At 38.9% G+C, this 21,253-nt stretch overlaps 1 protein-coding gene across 1 annotated transcript in view; it reads left to right on the top strand.

Moving 5' to 3' along the window:
- The window catches only part of SMARCC1 (SWI/SNF related, matrix associated, actin dependent regulator of chromatin subfamily c member 1), a 172,597-nt gene that overhangs the window by 101,439 nt on the left and 49,905 nt on the right, over positions 1-21,253 (top strand). Inside the window, exons 21-22 of the mRNA XM_034657207.1 lie at positions 855-1,113; positions 1,836-1,997. Of these exons, the coding sequence (XP_034513098.1) occupies positions 855-1,113; positions 1,836-1,997 (421 nt within the window). The remainder of the gene's footprint in view (positions 1-854; positions 1,114-1,835; positions 1,998-21,253) is intronic.

Below are 21,253 nucleotides of genomic sequence, written 5' to 3'. Positions count from 1 at the left end.
TTTTTTTGAAAGTTTTTCAGCATTTTTCTCTGACAAATTATGAATTTTTAAATTGGGAATTTATATACTTTATAAATTTTAGTGTCAGATTCTCAATTTCTAGCAAAAAAGGTCTTGGAGTTTGAATGGGACTGTGTTGAACCTTATTCAGTTTGGAGAGAGTTGACAACTTAATATTGAGACTGCTAACAGATGAACATGGTATACCTCTTAATTTATTTAGGTCTTTAATTTTTCTCAGCGTGTTTTTATGTTCTCCAGCATGTTGATCTTACACATTCTGTATTATATTTATTCCTAGGTGTTTTATTTTTGTGGTATTTTAAATACTTTTTTCGTGCTTGCTTCGGCAGCACATATACTAAATGCTTTTTTCAAATTTAAAACTTTTCATTGAAATAAAATTGAGTTTTTCTTTTACATGTCTACCCTTGACTTTGCTAAACCTTTTAGTTTCGGTATCTTTTTGTAGATTTCTTTGGATTTTTCTATATAAACAGTCATGTGTATTAATGAAAGACAGTTATTCTTCCTTTTTTTTTATTTTAATGTTTTTTTATAATATTATGTTAGTCACCATACAGTACATCCCTGGTTTCTGATGTAAAGTTCGATGATTCGTTAGCTGCGTATTCTTCCTTTTATATATGTATGTTTTTTATTTATTTATTTTTGCCTGATTGAGATTTAATATAATTAGGAAAGTTGTCAAATCTATTTTCTTATGTACTGTATAATCATTTTCATTATTTTTTAAAAAAACCCATCTGAAGAACAGTCACAAGCTTCTGATATTGTTATGTATTAGTTCCTTATTACCTGATGCTAAAGCTCTTGGTTTTTTTCTGTTGTAGGCCCTGGAGATGTACAAGGATGATTGGAACAAAGTATCTGAGCATGTTGGCAGTCGTACCCAGGATGAATGCATCCTCCACTTTCTGAGGCTTCCTATTGAGGATCCATACCTTGAGAATTCGGATGCTTCCCTGGGCCCCTTGGCCTACCAGCCTGTCCCTTTCAGTCAGTCAGGAAACCCAGTCATGAGCACTGTTGCTTTTTTGGCATCTGTGGTGGATCCTCGTGTGGCATCTGCCGCGGCAAAAGCAGCTTTGGGTATGGACTTTCCTGTACCATGTTGCCAACACAGTAGTTTCAGATAATGGTTTAATACTTTCCTTCATACACATGCTGGCTCAGATTTAAATAAGTGTTATCAGCTGCTGTGTTCATTTCAGTTATATAGCAGAAAATCAGACATTACCCCTCTATGTTATATTTAAAAGTATTATAATATTTATTTTTTTAACGATTTTATTTGTTTGAGAGAGAACACATGCACAAATGGGGCAGTGCAGGGGAGAGGCAGAGGGAGAGGGAGAAGCAGACTCCCCATTGAGTTGGGAGCCTGACTTGGGGCTCGATCGCAGGATTCTGAGATCATCACTTGAGCCAAAGTCAAATGCCCAACTGACTAAGCCACCCAGGTTCCCCTAGAATATAATAGTTTAAAATAAAGAGTGTTTGTTAAGAATCGGAGGGGCAAAGCAGAGTTTTTGTGGTATATTTTGTGATTCATTTGGACGTTGACATAACCAGCAAAAGAACCATTTAACATTGTGGATTTTATTATAATTAGAACAACATAAAATTGTAGAATTTCATTAGTGTATATGACCATCTCATTTGGCGTTCTTGTTTTGCTGGGATAGATAAGTCTGAGTCCCCAGAAAGGGCACTGTATGCAAGACCCTAAGGTGTTGGATCTCCTAGTGGTTTACATTAAAGCAAATATTCGTGCAAAACCAGATCACACTTCCATTTTTATTCTTGAACAGAGGAGTTTTCTCGGGTCCGAGAGGAGGTACCACTGGAATTGGTCGAAGCTCACGTCAAGAAAGTACAAGAAGCAGCACGAGCCTCTGGGAAAGTAGATCCCACCTATGGCCTGGAGAGCAGCTGCATTGCAGGCACGGGACCTGATGAGCCAGAGAAACTTGGTGAGTTATGGCTGTCCCCAAGGACAGGGCAATAGATGTCATATTTTTCTATCAGCCTGCTAAAATAATCGGGTTTGTTTGCACTTTTAAAGTGAGAACAATGATTAGCATCAACTTGTCCCTTAAGATTAGTATATGATTTTTTTTCTCTTACCCCTTCCTTTTAGTAGATAGAATTTAAAGGTTTTCTAAGAGCTGTTAATAACATCACAGTTGTGAAGTATCTGATGCCAGTTTTTAAGATTTATTTATTTAAGTAATCCCTACATCCAACTGGGGCTCAAAATCAAGACCCCAAAATCAAGAGTCATACGCTGCACCAACTGAGCCAGCCAGGTGCCCTGTGATGCCTGTTTTTAGATCTAGGTTTTGAGCATTTGAACATAAGAATACTGAAAGGACTTTTGTGATTATTTTAATTTATATGTTGCTGGGTAGGTTTGAGTTCGTTGTTGTTTTTTGTTTTTTAATTGAGGTAAAATTCATTTAACATAAAATTCTCTATTTTAATCACTTAAAGGTATACAGTCTAGTAGCTTCTAGTACATTACAGTGTTGTGCATCCATCACCACTAACTCCAGAACACTTTGATCACCCCAAAAGATAATCCCATACCAGTTAAGCAGGTGTTTCCCATTTCTTCTCTCCTCGGCCCTGGTAACCACTCATCTGCTTTCTGTCTCTGGATTTGCCTATTCTATACATTTCCTATAAATGGAATCATAAAGTACTCGGGCTTTTGTGTCTAACTCTTCACTTAGCATAAGGTTTTCAAAGTTCATCCATTTGTAGTATAAAATCACTACTTCATTCCTTTCTGTGCTGAATAATACTCTTTCAGTGGATACACCACATTTTACTTATCCATTCATCGGTTCATGTACATTTTTATTGTTTCCGTTTTTTCACTATTTTGGCTAACGCTGCCATGAACGTTAAGGTGTACAGGGTGTTTTGTGAACATAGGTTTTTTGATTCTCAGTACTTAGGAGTAGGATTATTGGATCAAGTGGTAATTTTATGTTTAGCTTTTCGAGAAACTAGTCAACTGTTTTCTGTAGTGGTTGTACCATTTTATGTTTTTTACCAGCAGCGTATGAATGTTCTGACTTCTCCACATCCGCACCAGCACTTGCCCCCCCGCCTCACCCCCGCTCTTAAAAGATAAAACCGGAGTGTTTGTAAAGTAGTTTTCATTTGCATTCAATTTGGGGAGTATTGCCGTCTTAACAATATGAAGTCTTTCAATCCTTGAACGCAGATGTCTTTCCATTTATTTAGATCTTCTTTAATTTAAACATTGTTTTGAAGTTCTTGGTCTTGCATGTTCTTGGCACCTATTTTACATTTCCTTTAGTTAAATTTATTCCTTTGTATTTTATTCTTTTGAATGCTTTTGTAAATGAAATTATTTTCCTGATCTTAAGGGGAAAGTGTTTCATTATTTTTTTTTTTTTGAGAAAATAATAACAAAGAAAATTTTATTGAAAATGTGGGTGGACAGGGGAGGCGAGAAAGAGCTTAAGTCTAAAAAAAAACTATATATAATCATCTCTTCAAATACATCTATAAAAGATTACTAAATATAGATGTATAAACATGACCCCTTATTTTTTAATATTTAATTTTTAACATGTTCCATAAGCTTAATGTTATAAGAAAGTGTTTCATTATTAAGTATGATGTTAGTTGTTGGATTTTCCTACGTTCCTTTTATTAAGTTTAGGGAAATTCCCTCTATGCATAATTTGTTTGAATGTTTGTATCCTGAAAAATTGTTGGAGTTTGCCAATTGCTTTTGCTGTATCAACTGAGATGACCATGTGGTGTTTTTACTTTTTTCTTTAAATATGTTGTATTAATTGATTCTTGCCTGTTGAACTACTTTTGCAGTTCAGGAAAATCCCACTTGATTGATTATGGGAATATTCCACATAATACTCTATTGGATTTAGTTTGCTTCTGGTATTTTGTGGAGGATTTTTGCATCTGTATTCATAAGGGACATTTGTTTAGTACTTTTCATTTTTTGTGGTAACTTTATCTGGTTTGATATCAGGGTAGTACTGATCTCTAAGAATGAGTTAGGAATTGTTCTTTATTTTTTTGAAGAGTTTGAGAATTACTGATGGCCATTCTTATTTAAATGTTTGCTGAAATTCATATAGGAAGCCATCAAGTCCTGATTTTTTTTTAAATGTGTTTTAAGAACTGATTTAATCTGTTTACTTGTTACAAGTCTGTTTAGGTTTTCTGTTTCTCTTTGAGTCACTTTTGGTAGTATGCGTCTTTCTAGAAATTTGTCCATTTCATGTACACTGTCTCATTTTTTAGCCCCCCCCCCCCACACACACAAATCATAACCACCAAAAGTGGAAACAACTCAAATGTCTATCAGCTGATGAATGGATAAACAAAATGTGGTGTTACGATGGAATATTATTGAACCATAAAATAGAATGAAGTATTGACATAATGCGACCTCATGGATCATCCTTGAAAACATGTTAAGTGGGGGAAAAAAACCAGTGAGAAGAGACAATATATTATTTAATTCCAATTATATGAAATATCATGAACAGGCAGATTTATAGAGACAGAAAGTAGATTAATGGTTGCTTAGGGCTAGGAAGATCAGGCAAAGGGGGATGATAGCTAAAGGGTATCAGGTTTCTGTTTGAGAGAGTGGAAGGGTTTTAAAATTTACTGTGGTAATGATTGCATGTATCTGGGAATATACTAAAACTCATCTAACTGTACTCTTTTAATGGGTCGATTATATGATATATGAATTACATCTCAGTAAAGCTGTTTTTTAAAAAGGTTTATAATGTCTTTTACATTCCTTTTTATTTCTGTAAGGTTGATAGTAATGTCCCCATTTTCATTCCTGATTTTAGTAATTTGGTCCACTTTTTTTTTCTTCATCAATCTAGATAAAGACTTACTGATTTTACCAACTTTTGATTTCAGTGATTCCTTCTGTTGTTTTTCTGTTCTCTGAGTTATCTCCAGTATAATCTTTATTCTTTACTTCTGCTCATTAAGTTTGTTTTCTTTTCTTTTCTTTTTTTTTTTTGAAGACTTATTTATTTGAGAGAGAGAGGTTGGGGGGTGGGGAGGGGAAGAATCTTAAGCAGACTTCCCACTGAGCCTGGAGCCCACTGTGGGGCTCGATTCCACAACCCTGAGATCATGTGAGCAGAGATTATGACCTGAGCCAAAATCAGGAGTCATGCTCAACCAACTGAGCCACCCAGGTGCCCCTAAGTTTGCTCCGCTTTTTGATATTTCCTTACTTTGGAGGATGGGATATTGATTTGAGATCTTTCTTCTTTATTAATGTTGACTTCCATAGCTATATAAATTTCCCTCTCAATACTTCTTTTACTTTGTTCCGTAAATTTAAGCATATTTTATTTTTGTTTTCATTCTTCTCAAAGTATTTTGTAATTTCCGTCTTGATTTCTTCTTGGACCCATGGGTGGTTTTAGGAGTGTGTTGTTTAGTACATACCAGTTAGTGAATTTTTTAGATTTTCTTCTGTTACCAATTTCTAATTTCATTCCATTGTATTCAGAAAAGATAATTTGTGTGGTTTCTATCTTGTAAAATTTACTGAGACATTTTTTATGTCTAATATATTGGCCCGGTGAGTCTAATATATTGGCCTTTCATATTCTGCTATTTTTGAATGGCATCTTCTGTGTATGTTTGGTTGGGCTGGTTTATAGTGTTGTTCAAGTTGTCTACTTTATCATTTTTCTAGTTGGTCTATCCTTCATTGAAAGGATGTCTTGAAATTTCCAAATATTATTGTTGAACTGTCTATATTCCTTCCTTCAGTTCTGTCTGGTTTTGCTTCATATATTTTTGTTAGTTGCATACATATTTATAATTGTTCTTTCTCATGTAGTGGACCTTTTTTTGGAAAAGATTTATTTGAGAGAGAGAGGGAGAGAGAGCATGAGTGGGGGAAGGGGTAGAGGGAGAGGGACAAGCAGACTCCCCACTGAGCAAGGAGCCCGATGCAGGACTCGATCCCAGGACCCTGAGATCACGACCTGGGCCAAAGGCAGACGCTTAGCCCACTGAGCCACCCAGGTGCCCTGAATTGGCCCTTTTATCATTCTATAACATCTTTTTCTCTTTAACCTTTTTTTTGCCTTAAAGTCTGTTCTATCTGATAATAACATACTGTTCCAGCTCTCTTTTGGTTACTGTGCGTGGAATATTTTTTTCCATTAATTTACTCTTCAATGTATTTGTGTTTTTGAATCTAAGATATGTCTCTTACAGACAGTATATTGTTTGTTGAATTTTAGGATTTTGCAGACTTAGGTTGTACCTTTGGTTCTGCCCTGTATAGCTATAGCACTTTCAAAAGCTGTTTACCTTAGTTAGCTCTGAGTTCTTTCACGTGTGACATGAAAGTGATGGTTAGGTACTCTCTATAACGTACTGTATAGTTAGGCTAGTTGGTGATATTGGACAGATGACATTTTTGCTATTAAGGACTTTGGATTATTTTTTTTAAAGATTTATTTATTTATTTATTCATTTGACAGAGAGAGAGAGAGAGAGACAGCCAGTGAGAGAGGGAACACAAGCGGGGGGGGGGGAGTGGGAGAGGAAGAGGCAGGTTCCCAGCGGAGGAGCCCGATATGGGGCTCGATCCCAGAATGCTGGGATCATGCCCTGAGCTGAAGGCAGTCGCTTAACAACTGAGCCACCCAGGCGCCCCTAAGGACTTTGGATTATGTTTATTTAATTTATTATGAAAAGGAGTAAAATTTTAGGAAAGTGGCTTCATAAGCAATGCCCGGCTTCTCAAACGGCAAGTGTTCTATATGTTAAAAGAGGCTTAATTTTCACACCTAGGTAAAATATTTTATATACAGTTATCAGTGGTGTATTCCCAACATTTCTTACATGGTTCATTTTTTCTTTTCATTTTGAAACAATTTCTGATGAATAACTCAAGTTAAAATTTTCTTGCTGCCGCCTTGCCAAATTCCATCTCTGTCTCAGTTGTATACACTTTATTAACTATGCTTCAACTGCAGTCATTTCATTTTTGTGTCTTTCATTTATTCTTGCAAAATAAAGGTTATATGAAATAAAAAGTAATACTGCCAGGCGGTACTCCACAGATGACACCATTTGACCTCCAGGTGCTCTGTTCTAGGTGGTTCGAGTAGCTATCAGTGAGGTCTCTCAAGCATAAAATCTTACGGTCTCCATGAGGTTGCACAGGTCCTACCCCTGGTGTTCCCTCTGCTTTCTTAAAAGTGTCTAAATTTAGCAGTCTCATTTTGCAGATATATCTGGAAACATTTTCAGATTAATCAAACCTCTCACTTTTAGCCCTCAGAGCAAATTATTGACCTGTTCTTTTTTTTTTTTTGAGATTTTATTTATTTTTTTTGAGAGAGAGAGAGAGAGAATGTGTGTGTAGGAGGGGGGAGAGGCAAAGGGAGAAGCAAGCTCCCCGCTGAGCAGGGAGCCTGATATGGGAGCCTGATGCGGGAGCCTGACGTGGGACTGGATCCCAGGACCCTGGGATCATGACCCGAGCTGAAGGCAGATGGTTAATGACTGATCCACCCAGGTGCCTCTGTTGACTGGTTCTTAAGAGAGTATCCATAGTATTTCTTAGTTTGAAAACTCACTTATTTTTCTGTCTTAGATGGACACCCAAATTAGCAAGCCAAGCCGCATCCCTCTTGCTTTTTATTGATTCTGCATCACCAGGCAGTGCCCAGCTCAGGCGGGGGAAGCCTGGGCCTATTGAATGCCTGGGAAATGTCTTACTTTCCTTGACGTTTTTGTGGTTTTGGTTCGGTTGCAGGGTCCTTTGGTTCCCTGTGGTCATGGAATTGAAAAGGGTTGGCACAGTCTTCTTAGTTTGATTCAAAGAAGTTTCTGTACTTTGCAAAATCAGGGACAAGTTTCTACATGTAAATCTGTTTTTAAAATTTTGGTAGATGATACCATAGAGCATTAGGGGTTAAGAAACAGGTTGCAAACTTAGCCATTTCTAATTTAGCAGGACAAAACCAAAATCTAGCGACCTCAGTCTTTGTGGGGTCCTTTTTCGGACTCATTAGTGAAGGTATGGTTTCCACAGTGTGCAGAGCTTGGATCCGACTGCTGCAAAGAGCACTGGTGGTGACAGGGGATGATTCTTTGAATGGCATGGAAAGTAAACTTCATTCATGGTAGCTGGAAGTAGCCTATGAGAAAACCTCTCTGAAGTACAGTGGATACTCACTAGTTGTAGCAACAGAATGTGGGTCCTTTTACCATTTAATAAGGGCAAAGGAAAATACCAGTATAATATGAATATTTTGGAATGAGTTGTAAATAGAATTGTAACTTAATGCTGGCCTGTGATAGTTAATGTGATTTATGTTGGGCTGTGACTGGTAGAATAAATTAGGAGACAGCAAATGGTTCTTAGGGTGGAATTGGCTCAGCAAAATTGTGGCATGAAGGCAAGAGCACACCTCCTTTCCTTCTGATAGGGGGTTAGGGAGTTCAGGGAAAGGACATATCAGTTTTACTTTTTTTTTTTTTTTTTAAGATTTTATTTATTTATTTGACAGAGATAGAGACAGCCAGCGAGAGAGGGAACACAAGCAGGGGGAGTGGGAGAGGAAGAAGCAGGCTCACAGCAGAGGAGCCTGACGTGGGGCTCGATCCCATAACGCCGGGATCACGCCCTGAGCCGAAGGCAGACGCTTAACCGCTGTGCCACCCAGGCGCCCCCAGTTTTACTTTTAAACTGACACTTGATATAGCAAAATAGTGCCATTGATTTGAAATAGAATGATGTAGGATTTTCCTTATCAAGATAATTGTACTTGAATGGGAGATTGACATACTTTTTATTGTTACACGTAATTTACTATATTGTCCGTGTTAACTTACATGTATTAACAGTGGTGAAATGACAATACAGGAAAAAATAAATAAGTTGCCTTGTGAAATACAGGACTCTTCTTGGATTTCTCTTAGTAACCTATCTAACTTTTCATTGTGGGTTTGGAATGGGAGGAGTGTTTGGTAAAATCTGAAACACCTCTTATTTTCATTTTAGGAGACTTCTAGGAATTCTTGAGGAAATGAGTGCTCGCTTCTCAGAAGGGACTTGTTATTTCATTCCCTATAACTCTAATCATTCACCAGTATGTACTGACTTCTCTAAATCTGTATGGTTTTTTGTTTCTGTTTGGCCAGGGACCATTATGGCAATAGAAAAAATACTGATATTTGAGATCTTTTGTATTTAACTAAAAATATTGTCAGGTTTTATTTGCCCTGGGTTATAGGGGAAGGTGAGGGAAGTTAAGAAATGAAAAGAATTTTTAAAATTTTTCAGAAGTCACTGGAAATCAGCATTTCTTTGTGACACGTTTGTATAGGGGTTTTCTGACCGGTTTTTTGAGGGTTTTTTTTTTTTTTTTCTGGATGATCCTTTGGAGGAAGTGGCATTGTTTTTATTGTAAAACCAAGGAAACTAAGTTTTATCAGGTTGCATAGGGTTGTGAGAATCTGGTTTAAATTTTGAACCCGAATCTCTGGTCCTAAAGCTCAGCCTCTTTTTATTATAGCATACTGCCAGAAGTAAAATGTATTGGTATGTCTGTGTATTTTTCATTCATTGAACAAGGATCATTAAAGACATTAGCTCCATTGTACTGTCCTTATATCCTATGGGAAATACAGTAGGAAGAGACCCAGGTCCTCTTGAAAATCTGTAGGAGCTACGTAAGGAGATAGGCAAGGCAAATATACCAGGAAGAGCACTGGGTGATTCATCTCTACGAGATCAAGCACTTAGAAACCCACGCCAGAATTTAGTCAGAGTGATTCAGTGTACGAGCCTACACCACGTAAGCATTCTTCAGTGGGAGGTCAGTCTTAAACTAGAGTTGTTGTTTTTTTTTTTTTTTCCTTTTAACTCCTGGGGATAAATAAGACTGTAAATATGTTGTGTTACCATGTCATTTCATTGTGTTTTAGGTGCTAAGGTACTGGTGAGCAAAACAGACCAAAATCCCTGCCTGCAAGGATTGTATATTTTCAAGGTGGAAAATGAAATATGTGATACATAAAGCTTAGATTGTGTAAATTTAATATGTAGAAAGAGTACGTTGGCTAGTAAGTGGTATGGTGAAGATTAAAGCAGGATTCAGAAGATAAGCATCAAGTGTGTGGAATTGCAGTTTCCAAAGGTCAGGAATATGTTACCAAGAAAATGACCTTTGAGCAAAGATGTAAATGAGGCAAAGGAATCGTCAGACATCTAAGGTCAGAGTGCTGTGGGCATTGGGAGCAACCATTGTACAGGCCCCTAGACAGGAGCTGCCTGGCATAGGTGAGGAATAGTAAGGGGAGATCATGGACAAGTAGCTGGATTGCACGGTAGAGGTGGTCATGGGAGATGATGAGGGGCTTATGGGCCATTGTAAAGTTTTAATTTTTACTCTAGGTGAGGTGGAGCCAAGGGGGGGGTGTTTGACCGGAAGAGTGTCAGGGTCTGACCTATATTTTTAAAACTCATTCTATTAGGTCGAGAACATCACTTGTCTAGGAGTTGTTAAGTTGATGTATTTCTCAGAGAACTTACGTGATATATCTGAATATCAAAGATAATTTTTTTTACCGTATCACAAAAGCTTTTATTGAACACTTTATTAAAGTTTTCTTTACTTGACCTCAAGTCTAAACAAAATAGCTTTTCTGATTGTCAAACATACTGAAATACTGACAGGATACCACAGTGAAATTTCATGTGCCTACCAGTTAAGTTCAGGTTCAACTTTGCTGTATCTATCTATCTAGCAATCTGAATGTATGATTTTTATTTTGTTTTTGGTGAACTATTTCAAAGTAAGTTGTAGACATCATGAGTCTTTGCATCCTAGGTAATTCAGCATGCATCGTCTTGTAGGAGTAAGGACATTCTCCTATATAATGATCACAGTACGGTGGATCTTAGTCCCTTTTGAGGCCAGCAGCCCTTCCTCCCCAAGGGAATTAGAATGTATGTGCATATTCAAGGGTCTGTGGAAGACTTATTTACTGTAACCCCCATTTGTATTTCCTGATCTCAAGTATTGGTTTTATTTATTTAATTTTTTGCCTCAGTAGATTTACTGTCTGTATCTTAATTTTGGTTTAGAGAAATTTGAAAGATTAAGTTAATCGATGCTTATTCCTTACAATTGACTATGTATGCTATAGGGCTATTGAATCGCAAGTAGAATGTTCAGAGAAGATTCTTTTATATCAATAAGTGGATTGTCCACCGAGCTCCTTAACACCCTGTGGAATATGCACTGCAAAGAGTGTATGTTGAGCCATTTGTCCCAGCTCTGTGTAGAAGAGCCCAATTAATCACTTCCAGTTTTCAGGAGGTTAAAAACTAGTCTCTAGTTCATCAGGTGATTAAGAAAAGCATCCTGGGGGTGCCTGGGTGGCACAGCGGTTAAGCGTCTGCCTTCGGCTCAGGGCGTGATCCTGGCGTTGTGGGATCGAGCCCCACATCAGGCTCCTCTGCTGTGAGCCTGCTTCTTCCTCTCCCACTCCCCCTGCTTGTGTTCCCTCTCTCGCTGGCTGTCTCTATCTCTGTCAAATAAATAAATAAAATCTTTAAAAAAAAAAAAAAAGAAAAAGAAAGAAAAGCATCCTGACAATAATGTCGAAAGGGTCACTGTCTAGGAACAGGAAGCCCAGAAGTGACGTTCTCGTTCTTGCTTCAGATACTATTCATCACTTATAAATAGCCTCATTCTTCTCATCACGAGGATTTCCATAACATTTTAAAAATCAGGCGCTTCTAGAACACCATGTGTGAAAACATGTTAGGCTGGTGAACCTAAGTAAACAGTGGAACAGTATTTGATCATGGGACTTAGATCATGCAGAGTGGCTTCTCTCTTCTCTTTGTCAATATTCTATTTGAAGGGCTCTTTTAGATTTCAAGAGGCAGAGAAGGATAAGAGTCACTTTCCTGAGCAGCTCATAATTGGGACATCTAACCTCTAAGGACTAGTTAATGCTGGCTCGGATTTAAGTAACTTTCCTAATGACCCATATTTATTAAATGGTAGGATATGTATTTTTAGGAAGAGATTGGCTTCTATTATGTAATTATATAATGCCTTTTGGGAACTTTTATCAAATTAGGCCTTTCGGTTACTTGTTTAGAGATCTCTTGCTATGGGCTACTATGTAAGACATAAGTAATACCCTCTATTCGGGGCACCTGGGTGGGCTCCGTCACTTAAGCATCCAACTTTTGATTTCAGTTTAGGTCATGATCCCAGGATTGTGAGATGGAGCCCCGTGCTCAGTGGGGATCTGATTCTTTCCTTCTCCCTCTGCCCCTCTCCTCTCTTGCATATGCTCTTTCAAATCAATCAATTGATCATCGATCAATCTTTTAAAAAAAGCAATACCCTTGCTTTTTTGTGATGGGCTACACATATGTGGAAAAATAATTCAGTGTTCAAGGTTTGGAGACATAATGAAGCATACATATATAGTATTAATTGTTCAGGGAGGACTGGGTATGGGAAGTGCTGTAAGAGTTAGCATAAAGGGACGTGTAGGTTTAGACTGAGGAAGACTTCACAAAGAAAGGATTTGAGCTGAACGGTGAAAAGGTGGTTTTGGATACCACTGAGCCAGATTAGAGCAAGTATTTGGTTCTGCAGAACAGGGTGAACAAAGGCACAGAGATGGTAATGGAAGGTTGTGCGGAGTGTGGGACATAAACCAGGTTAGCCGCAACCCAGAGTTCAGATAAGGACGTGGGGAGATGAGATGCATAGCTAGATGGCAGCAGAGTGGCAGAGGGTGGTGCAGGCTGGGACTGTATATTGGCAGTTCCGTGGAACCCTTGAACTGTACTACAGGGAGTGACATGGTCCGTTTCCCGGAAGAGCTGAGTGAGTTCCTGCCGTGGGCCTTACTCTATTCTCTCTTCCCTGAGAAGACACAAATTATTGGACTAGCAGCTCTCAAACTTTTTTGGTCTCAGGACTTCTTTATGCTCTTTAAAAACAATGAGAGAACCAAAATGCTTTCATTTATTTGAATTATATCTGTTGATATTTACTGTATCCAAAATTAAAACAGAAACTTTTAAACCAAAACAATACACAGGTGCATGTTCCTGTAGCTGACTTCATCATATGTCATGCAGCCCCTGGAAAGCCATGTTCCACACTTGGGGGAGAGGAGAGTGGAAAGGCAAATAACGTCTTTTTGTTGTTACAAAAATAGTTTTGATCTTGGGGACGTTTCTGCCACTGAGGGCGGGGGATTGGTACCTGGACCACACTTTGTGAATTGCTGAATTAAACACTTGCCCTTGAAGAATATTCAGTTAATGTGGGGAGACAGTATAAGTAGGTAGGTAGGAAAGGTAAGCAGAGAAGAAGGAAAGGAGGGAGGGAAGAAAAAAACAAAATACAGTTACAGATAGAGGCATGTGTGAAGGAAACAGTTATGCTTGGGTCAGTTAGAGAAGGCTTCACAGTGGAGGTAATCTTTTAAACAATAAGGAGAAAGGAAAAAAGGATGAAAGTGTGTGACATATTCTGGAAATAATACCAAGAAGCCTGTGGGGCGCAGGTACTGTGGCCAAGTGCAGCCGTATAGATGTGTGTGTGTGGGGGGGGTGATTTTGAAGGGCTTTTACCCTCTGGGAACCAAGAAGTCTCCAGGAAAGAGATATAACAGGATTCAGTCTGTTTTAGAAAGTACCTGCAGGGGCGCCTGGGTGGCACAGCGGTTTAAGCGTCTGCCTTCGACTCAGGGCGTGATCCCGGCGTTAAGGGTTCGAGCCCCACATCAGGCTCCTCTGCTATGAGCCTGCTTCTTCCTCTCCTACTCCCCCTGCTTGTGTTCCCTCTCTCGCTGGCTGTCTCTATCTCTGTTGAATAAATAAATAAAAAATCTTTAAAAAAAAAAATAGAAAGTACCTGCAGACAGTTTACAGATGACGTGCAGGAAATGGAAGAGTTCCCACCAAATAATCTTAGTTCTTTTCCACAAAGCATCACTACTTATTTGTAACCCACTTTCTTATTTTTGCAAGCATTTTTGTTCTTTCCTTCAAGCTACCTTTCCCAGTTCTTTCAGCTCTTAGGAGACAGGTGCGGTGCCCATGAAGGACAGAGTGGTGGCCTGGTGGGGGGGCGGATAGGAGCTCAGCTCTCCTGGAAGAGTAGAAGAGACATACAGCTAAAGTAGGTTTGGGGGCACGGGGCAGATGTGGAGGCAGAGGCTGGAGTCGGTCGGGGGATCAGTGTTGTATCTGTGGGAGACAGAGCAGGAAATAGAATGGAATCCTATTGGCGTTACCATTTCTTGTTTCTAGTCTCCGAAGAAATTGTCATCTCGTGGCTGCCAGCTAAATTGCCTCTCAACCTTGGTTGAGGTTCATTCGAAAGTCCAGTAGGTGTATAGATAGTTATCTATTGCTGCATAGTCAATTACCACAAAGTCGGCTTAAAACCGGTTATATTTATTGTCTCATTGCTTCTGGGAGTCGGAAATTTGTACATAGCCTAACAGGGTCCTCTGGTTAGGCTGTCACAAAGCTGCGCTCAAGGTGGTAGCTGGGTTGTGTTCTCATCTACTGAGGAATCCACCTCCATGTTCCCTCCTGTTGTCAGAATTAGTTTACTTCTGCTTGTAGAACCAGAGGCTGCAGCTCCTGGCTGGCTGTTAGCTGGAAGCTGCCGTCAACTACCCGAGGCCCCCCACTGTTCTTCAGCATCTGGGCTTCCCCACCATGGCAGCTTGTGGCATCAGGCCTGCAAGGAGAGTCTCTAGAGTGAGTGTAGTAAAGACAGGGCCTTATATAACTGAATTCCATCCCCTTGCCCTTATTCTGTTGGTTAGAAACACGTCACAGATGCTGCTCACACTCGGGAAGGGGATTGTACAGGGACATGAAAACCCTGAGTCAGGGATCAGTGAGGCCACTCTAGAATTTCACCACCTTGGTAGCCATTCTTCCGGGTTCTGGTCACATCCTCTGTTTGGCAGTGTCTCTCAATTCCCAACATTAAAGTTAAGACCTTAAGGGTTAGAGATTTCCACAGTATCTGGATTCATAAGCAGGACTGTCACAGCATGAAAACTTTTCTGTCACAAGGTTCAGCAAACATACCAGATTGGGAAGGACCTTTGGAAGTTCAGGGCAGAATGAGAGTCCTCTTTTGGTGTCACTGAGGCAGTGCCAAGGGTCATGGTAAGCGCTCATGTTAGTAGAGTGGACTTGGGTCCAGTCCACTGAATTTGCTAATAACATTACTGTCGTTGAGCACTTACTACGAGCCGGGTGTTATCATTTTGCATGAAATAATTTGTTTAATTGTTAGCATTGCACTTATGCAGGAGGTGCTATCATTGTTCTCCTGTTGTAGATAAGCAGACTGAGGCATCTGGCAGCCAAGTGGCTTGCCCACAGTCACTTGGCGGATAAATTCAGGGACAGGATTTGAACCTAGACAGTCTGGATCCAGAATTCACCCAGGAAATTTTGGTTGTTAGACTAAATCCAGGTTGTCACCTGCTTTTATTTAGACCAGAATATATAAGAATAGTTTTTACATTTTTAAATGGTTGGAAAAAATCAAAAGAAGAGTAGTATTTTGTGACACATACAAATTATAGGACATTCACGTTTCAGTGTCTGTAAAGTTTTATTGAAACATAGCCACACTCCTTCATTCCCAGGCTGCTTTCACGGCTTTGACATAAGACTCACGCGGCCTGCAAAGCTGGGAATAGCTACTCTCTGCCCTATGCAGAGCTCTGGTCTTTAGCATAAGGTCTGACTATGAACTATGATGTTAAGAGTTTCCCCTGGCTGACAGGGCATCCTCTCATAGCGCAGTTGTGTGTCAAAGGATTTTGTACAATGTCCTCCTTTGTATGTTTGGCATTGGCCCACTAGTTTGTTTTAGGTGCCTTCTTGCTTAAGTTTGGAACTTTTTTTTAAATTCATTCTAGTATCTTCTTCATTTATCTCCACAGACATGGGTCAGACCACACATTTGTAGGGATGGATTCTCAACCGTCTAGTTTATAGACATCAACAAGACGACATGGCATATGGGAAGGGCTGCGGCCTCTTAAGCGTTTACGCTTCCAACCAGAATTCAGACCAAAGAGAAGCTGTTGTTTTGTGTTTCTTTTTCCAAGAAGATGTCTAAAAGCAGCTTGAAAAAATGTTTTGTAGGATAGAAACACTTTACATACTCCTCCACATGGCATCTTGAGGAACACACAACTCCTAATTAACTCTTAATAGACGTCTCATTGAAGGTCTCAGCACTAGCCGCAGGTTTCTCCCCTTTAACTGTACCATCATCATATGACCAGGTATTAATGTCATGTAACCATTCATCATGGACTCATAGCTAATTAAAAGAGTTAATATCAAATGTGACTTGCCTTGTAATAGACAAAGTGAGTGTGTGATCTTTTTAGAATGTGGAACTATAGGTTGCGAGTCGCCATTTAAAAGCAGATTATCTTTTAAAAAAAAAGTACTGCATTCCTCCCACATAATACTTAGTCTGTAATTAAGCTGACTCAGCAAAGGTGGCCTAAGGCCCATTCAATTAACAGTAACTTGTGAAGTTAGGGTTTTTTTAAAATACCCCATCTGTGTTTGGTTTTTGTTCAGATCTCTTCATTTTTATAGTTTAATGTGTCTTAATGCATGCTGCATATTTCGTCTGAACTAAGAATTAGAGCATTACCTGTAAGATTCATCTCTGTTTCTTCCTTCTCACTTTCCATCCGCCAGCACTGACAGTCCTATATTTTGAAATACTGTTCTACTTTGTAAATGACTTTCATCTCAAACACGTACTGTATATGTTAGGTGTAATTTTTTTTTAATACTTTATTTATTTGTCGAGAGAGAGAGCAAGCGCACAAGCAGGGAGAGAGGCAGAGGGAGAAGGAGAAGCAGGCTCGATCCCAGGGGCTTGATCCCAGGATCCTGGGATCATGACCTGAGCCGAAGGCAGATGCTTAACCCAATGAACCACCCAGCGTCCCAATTTTTGTCTTTAAACTTTATAAAACATGGCTTATTTTGACTTCTTTTTTTTTTTTTTTTTAAAGATTTTATTTATTTATTCGACAGAGATAGAGACAGCCAGCGAGAGAGGGAACACAAGCAGGGGGAGTGGGAGAGGAAGAAGCAGGCTCATAGCAGAAGAGCCTGACGTGGGGCTCGATCCCAGAACGCCGGGATCACGCCCTGAGCCGAAGGCAGACGCTTTAACCGCTGTGCCACCCAGGCGCCCCTTATTTTGACTTCTGAGACTGTTTTACTCACTCTTAGGTGTTTAGGGCACATCCACATAGCTACATTGTCCAGGTAGGCACAGTTCATTGATTTCACTGCTGTGAAATAGGCTTTTGTGTGATTGTAACCCACTTTAATCATCCGTTCTTCTGTTACAGGGTGGGCAGTTTGGGTTGTCCTGTTTGTTCTGTCTCAAACATGCGTGTCCAGTCTTGTATGTACCTCACAGGGTACCTCTGCAGGGTTTCACTGAGACACCGCACTCCTCCAAGTGTGCTTGGTGGACCGGTCATCACATTGAGACAAGGCATTGGCATCACTCAGCCCTCTGTTTAAATTGGTGGTTACTTTTTCATAAGGTGATTTTTTTTGGTAGAGGAAAGTCAGACAATTGAATATTTTGAACATTGAACCTTGATCATTCTTGTGTAACTTCTTATTTTGTTGTGAACTAATCCTGTGAGTTGTAGGGTTTTAGGAAATTCTAGTTTTTTCCCCAAAGTGAGTGTATCAGTTGATGCTTGGACCATAACACTTGGTCATGTACTTCTTAGTGTTAGGTTCTGCGGATGTAGTGGGTATAAAATGACATTCCAGGGGCGCCTGGGTGGCACAGCGGATAAGTGTCTGCCTTCGGCTCAGGGCATGATCCCGGCGTTACGGGATCGAGCCCCACATCAGGCTCCTCTGCTAGGAGCCTACTTCTTCCTTTCCCACTCCCCCTGCTTGTGTTCCCTCTCTCGCTGGCTGTCTCTATCTCTGTCGAATAAATAAATAAAATCTTTAAAAAAAAATAAAGATTTGTTTCTATAAAAAAAATGACATTCCATTGTGGTTTTTTTTTTTAATTTTTAAAGATTTCATTTATTTATTTATTTATTTATTTATTTATTTATTTGTTTGTTTGTTTGTTTGAGAGAGAAAGCCCAAGCAGGGGGAGTGGCAGAGGGCAAGGGAGAAACCGGCTCTCCGTGGAGCAGGGAGCCTGATGCAGGGCTCAATCCTGGAATCCTGGGATCATGACCTGAGTCAGAGGCAGACACTTAACCTCCTGAGCCACCCAGGTGCCCCTCTGTTGTGATTTTAAATTACACTTCTCTGTAACTCATTTGAGTATCTTCTGTTTACTGGTCATACACCCATCATTCTGAATACAACTATTTTGTCTTTTGCTCACTTTTTAATAGTTTTTATGGTTTCCTTTATAAATCTGATATGCAGCCCTAGTTGTTGTGCTGCCTGTGTTTTCTCCTGTTTGGTTACTTGTTCTTTCTTTTCGGCATCTTTTAATGAAAAGAAGTCCTTGATTTTAATAGAGTGAAGTTGGAGTGTGTGGGTGGCTCAGTCGGTTAAGCGACTGACTCTTGATTTCGGCTCAGGTCGTGATCTCAGGTTGTGGGATCGAGCCCCATGTCAGGCTCTGCTGAGCGTGGAGTCTGCTTCAGATTCTTTCCCTCTCCCTGTTCCTCCCCCGGCTCACGTTCTTTCTCTCTCTCTCAAACAAGTAAAATCTATTTTAAAAAATAGTAGAGTGAAGTTAGTCCTTTATGATTGGCACTTTTTGTGTTGTGTTAAAAATATCATTCAGGTTTTGTTTTTTTCACATGTCTTTATCTAGAATTGGTTTTTAACATGTGGAAATGTGGTTGCTTCTGTATGTTAATTTTATAGCTAACCACCTTGCCCTGTGATTATTTCTAGTAACTTTTCAGCAGATTCTTTCAGGTATACAGTTTTATTCTCTGCAATCATAACTGCTTGCTTCATTTTCTTAATTGACTACTTTGGGCTACAACCACTATGGCAGCATTAAAGGGACATAGTAATACTGTTACCGTGTCCTGCTCTTGATTTTGGAGGAGATACTGTAGGCATCTCTCCAGGAAGGATGACGTTTAGTGTAGGATTATTGATAATAGTCTTCTGGGGGCTCAGGAACTTCCCTTGTGTCCTTGGTTTTCCAGGAGCTTGTCATGAAAGATACTGAGTTTTCTCAGATACTTCATGGGTGTGTGTGATCAAATAAATCTATAAATCTATAGACTCATAAATGTTAAATTATCTTTCTGATACTGCATATTGATTTGTCATAATGTAGTGCCTTTTTTATACACTGCTGTATTCTGTTTGCAGATTTTTTGCCTAGGAGATTTTCATTTGTGATTATGAGTGAAATTTAGCCCAGTGGCTCTAGTGTACCTTATCTGTTGTCTGTATCTGATTTGTGAATCAGGGTTATCCTGGCCTCATAGAATGAATGAGGGGGTATTCTCTCTTCTGTTCTCTAAAAAAAGTTTAAGTAAGTTTGTAATCCTCTGTTCCTTAGAAGTTTTGTAGAATTCCCCCAGTAAAAACACCTGGACCTGTAGTGATTTGGTTTAAGTTTTTTAATTTTAATTTAATTTAATTTTGTTTTATTTTTGTTATGGGACTGTTCAGGACTTCTTTTTCTTCTTGAATCTGGTTGGTACAATACATTTTCTAATAATTTGTCCATTAAATTTTTCTGTTTGGCATAAAGTTTTTGGGAGTTCTTTGTCACTTCCGTTTTGACTTTTCTTTATTAATAGTTATGACCTTTCTTCCAGTCCTTACACAATTAATTTGTGCCTTCTTTCTCTTTTCTTGACCTGTCACATCGATTTATCGACTTTATTATTTCAAAGACCCAAGTTTGGGGTATATTGAGTCTCTCTGTTGTATGTTTTAACTCTGTCGAATTTTTGTTTTTTATTTCTTTGATTTTTATCCTTGTTATGTGTTTCTCTGTACCTTCTATATTCTGTTCTTTTTCTGCTGCTTCTCAAGAATATAGAGCATGTAAACATCAAGCATGTTTTTCTTTTCTGATGTAAGTTTAAGAAGCTTTTACATTTCCCTCTTCATGCTATTTTTACTGACTCCCAAAATTACATTTCTAAGCACAGAGAAATTTATCTGTATATTTTGAACTTCTAATTTCATTGCGTTGTGGTGAGAAACCTTGGACTGTATGTCATTGACTTTTTGAAATTTATTAAAATTTGCTCTTCGACTTAATTTGTGATCAGTATTTTTTATTTTATTTTATTTTTTTTATAACTTTTTTTTTTTAAAGATTTTTTATTTATTTATAAGACAGAGATAGAGACAGCCAGCGAGAGAGGGAACACAAGCAGGGGGAGTGGGAGAGGAAGAAGCAGGCTCACAGCAGAAGAGCCTGATGTGGGGCTCGATCCCATAACGCCGGGATCACGCCCTGAGCCGAAGGCAGACGCTCAACCGCTCTGCCACCCAGGCGCCCCTGATCAGTATTTTTTAATGTTACATGTGAGCTTGAAATTAAATACGTATGTGTTCTCTGATTGGTCGGGATAGAACCATCTTGCTGCATTTACATCCACTGTTGATCTTAATTGAGTAAAGTATATTCAAATCTCCCACTGTGAGGCACATTTTCATTTCTGTCCTGCCTTTCTGTCAGTTTTTGCATTATATAGTTTGACACTCTTTTATTAGGTTCCTAAAAGTATGAAAAATTAAAATTTTCTGGTGAATTAAACCTTTTTTTCATTACATTGTCACCCTCCATTTCTAATAATGCTTTATTCTTGATGCCTGTATTAAGTAATAGTACTATGAAAACGCCACCGTTCCTTGGATTTGCTTTTGCCTGGCTTATCTTCTTTATGCTTTTGTATTTCCCATTTTCGTGGTCTCTGTATAGATCATTTCTTTAGAGGTGTTTTATAGTTTTGTACTTTTCCTTTTACCTGGTTTAATCTGTTTCCCTTGACTTTATTTCTAGAAAATGTTTTGATCCTTTGCATTTTTAAAAAATCTCTGCACATCTCTAATACTCTCTTTTTGATCATAGATCTTTATGATTCTTTCTTTTAATTCTCTGTTGCATCGATGGCTGTG

The sequence above is a fragment of the Ailuropoda melanoleuca genome, chromosome 4, assembly GCF_002007445.2.
Source record: "Ailuropoda melanoleuca isolate Jingjing chromosome 4, ASM200744v2, whole genome shotgun sequence".
NCBI lineage: Eukaryota > Metazoa > Chordata > Mammalia > Carnivora > Ursidae > Ailuropoda > Ailuropoda melanoleuca.
Note: the sequence above shows the minus strand (reverse complement) of the source record. Positions and strands in the feature narration are given on the sequence as shown.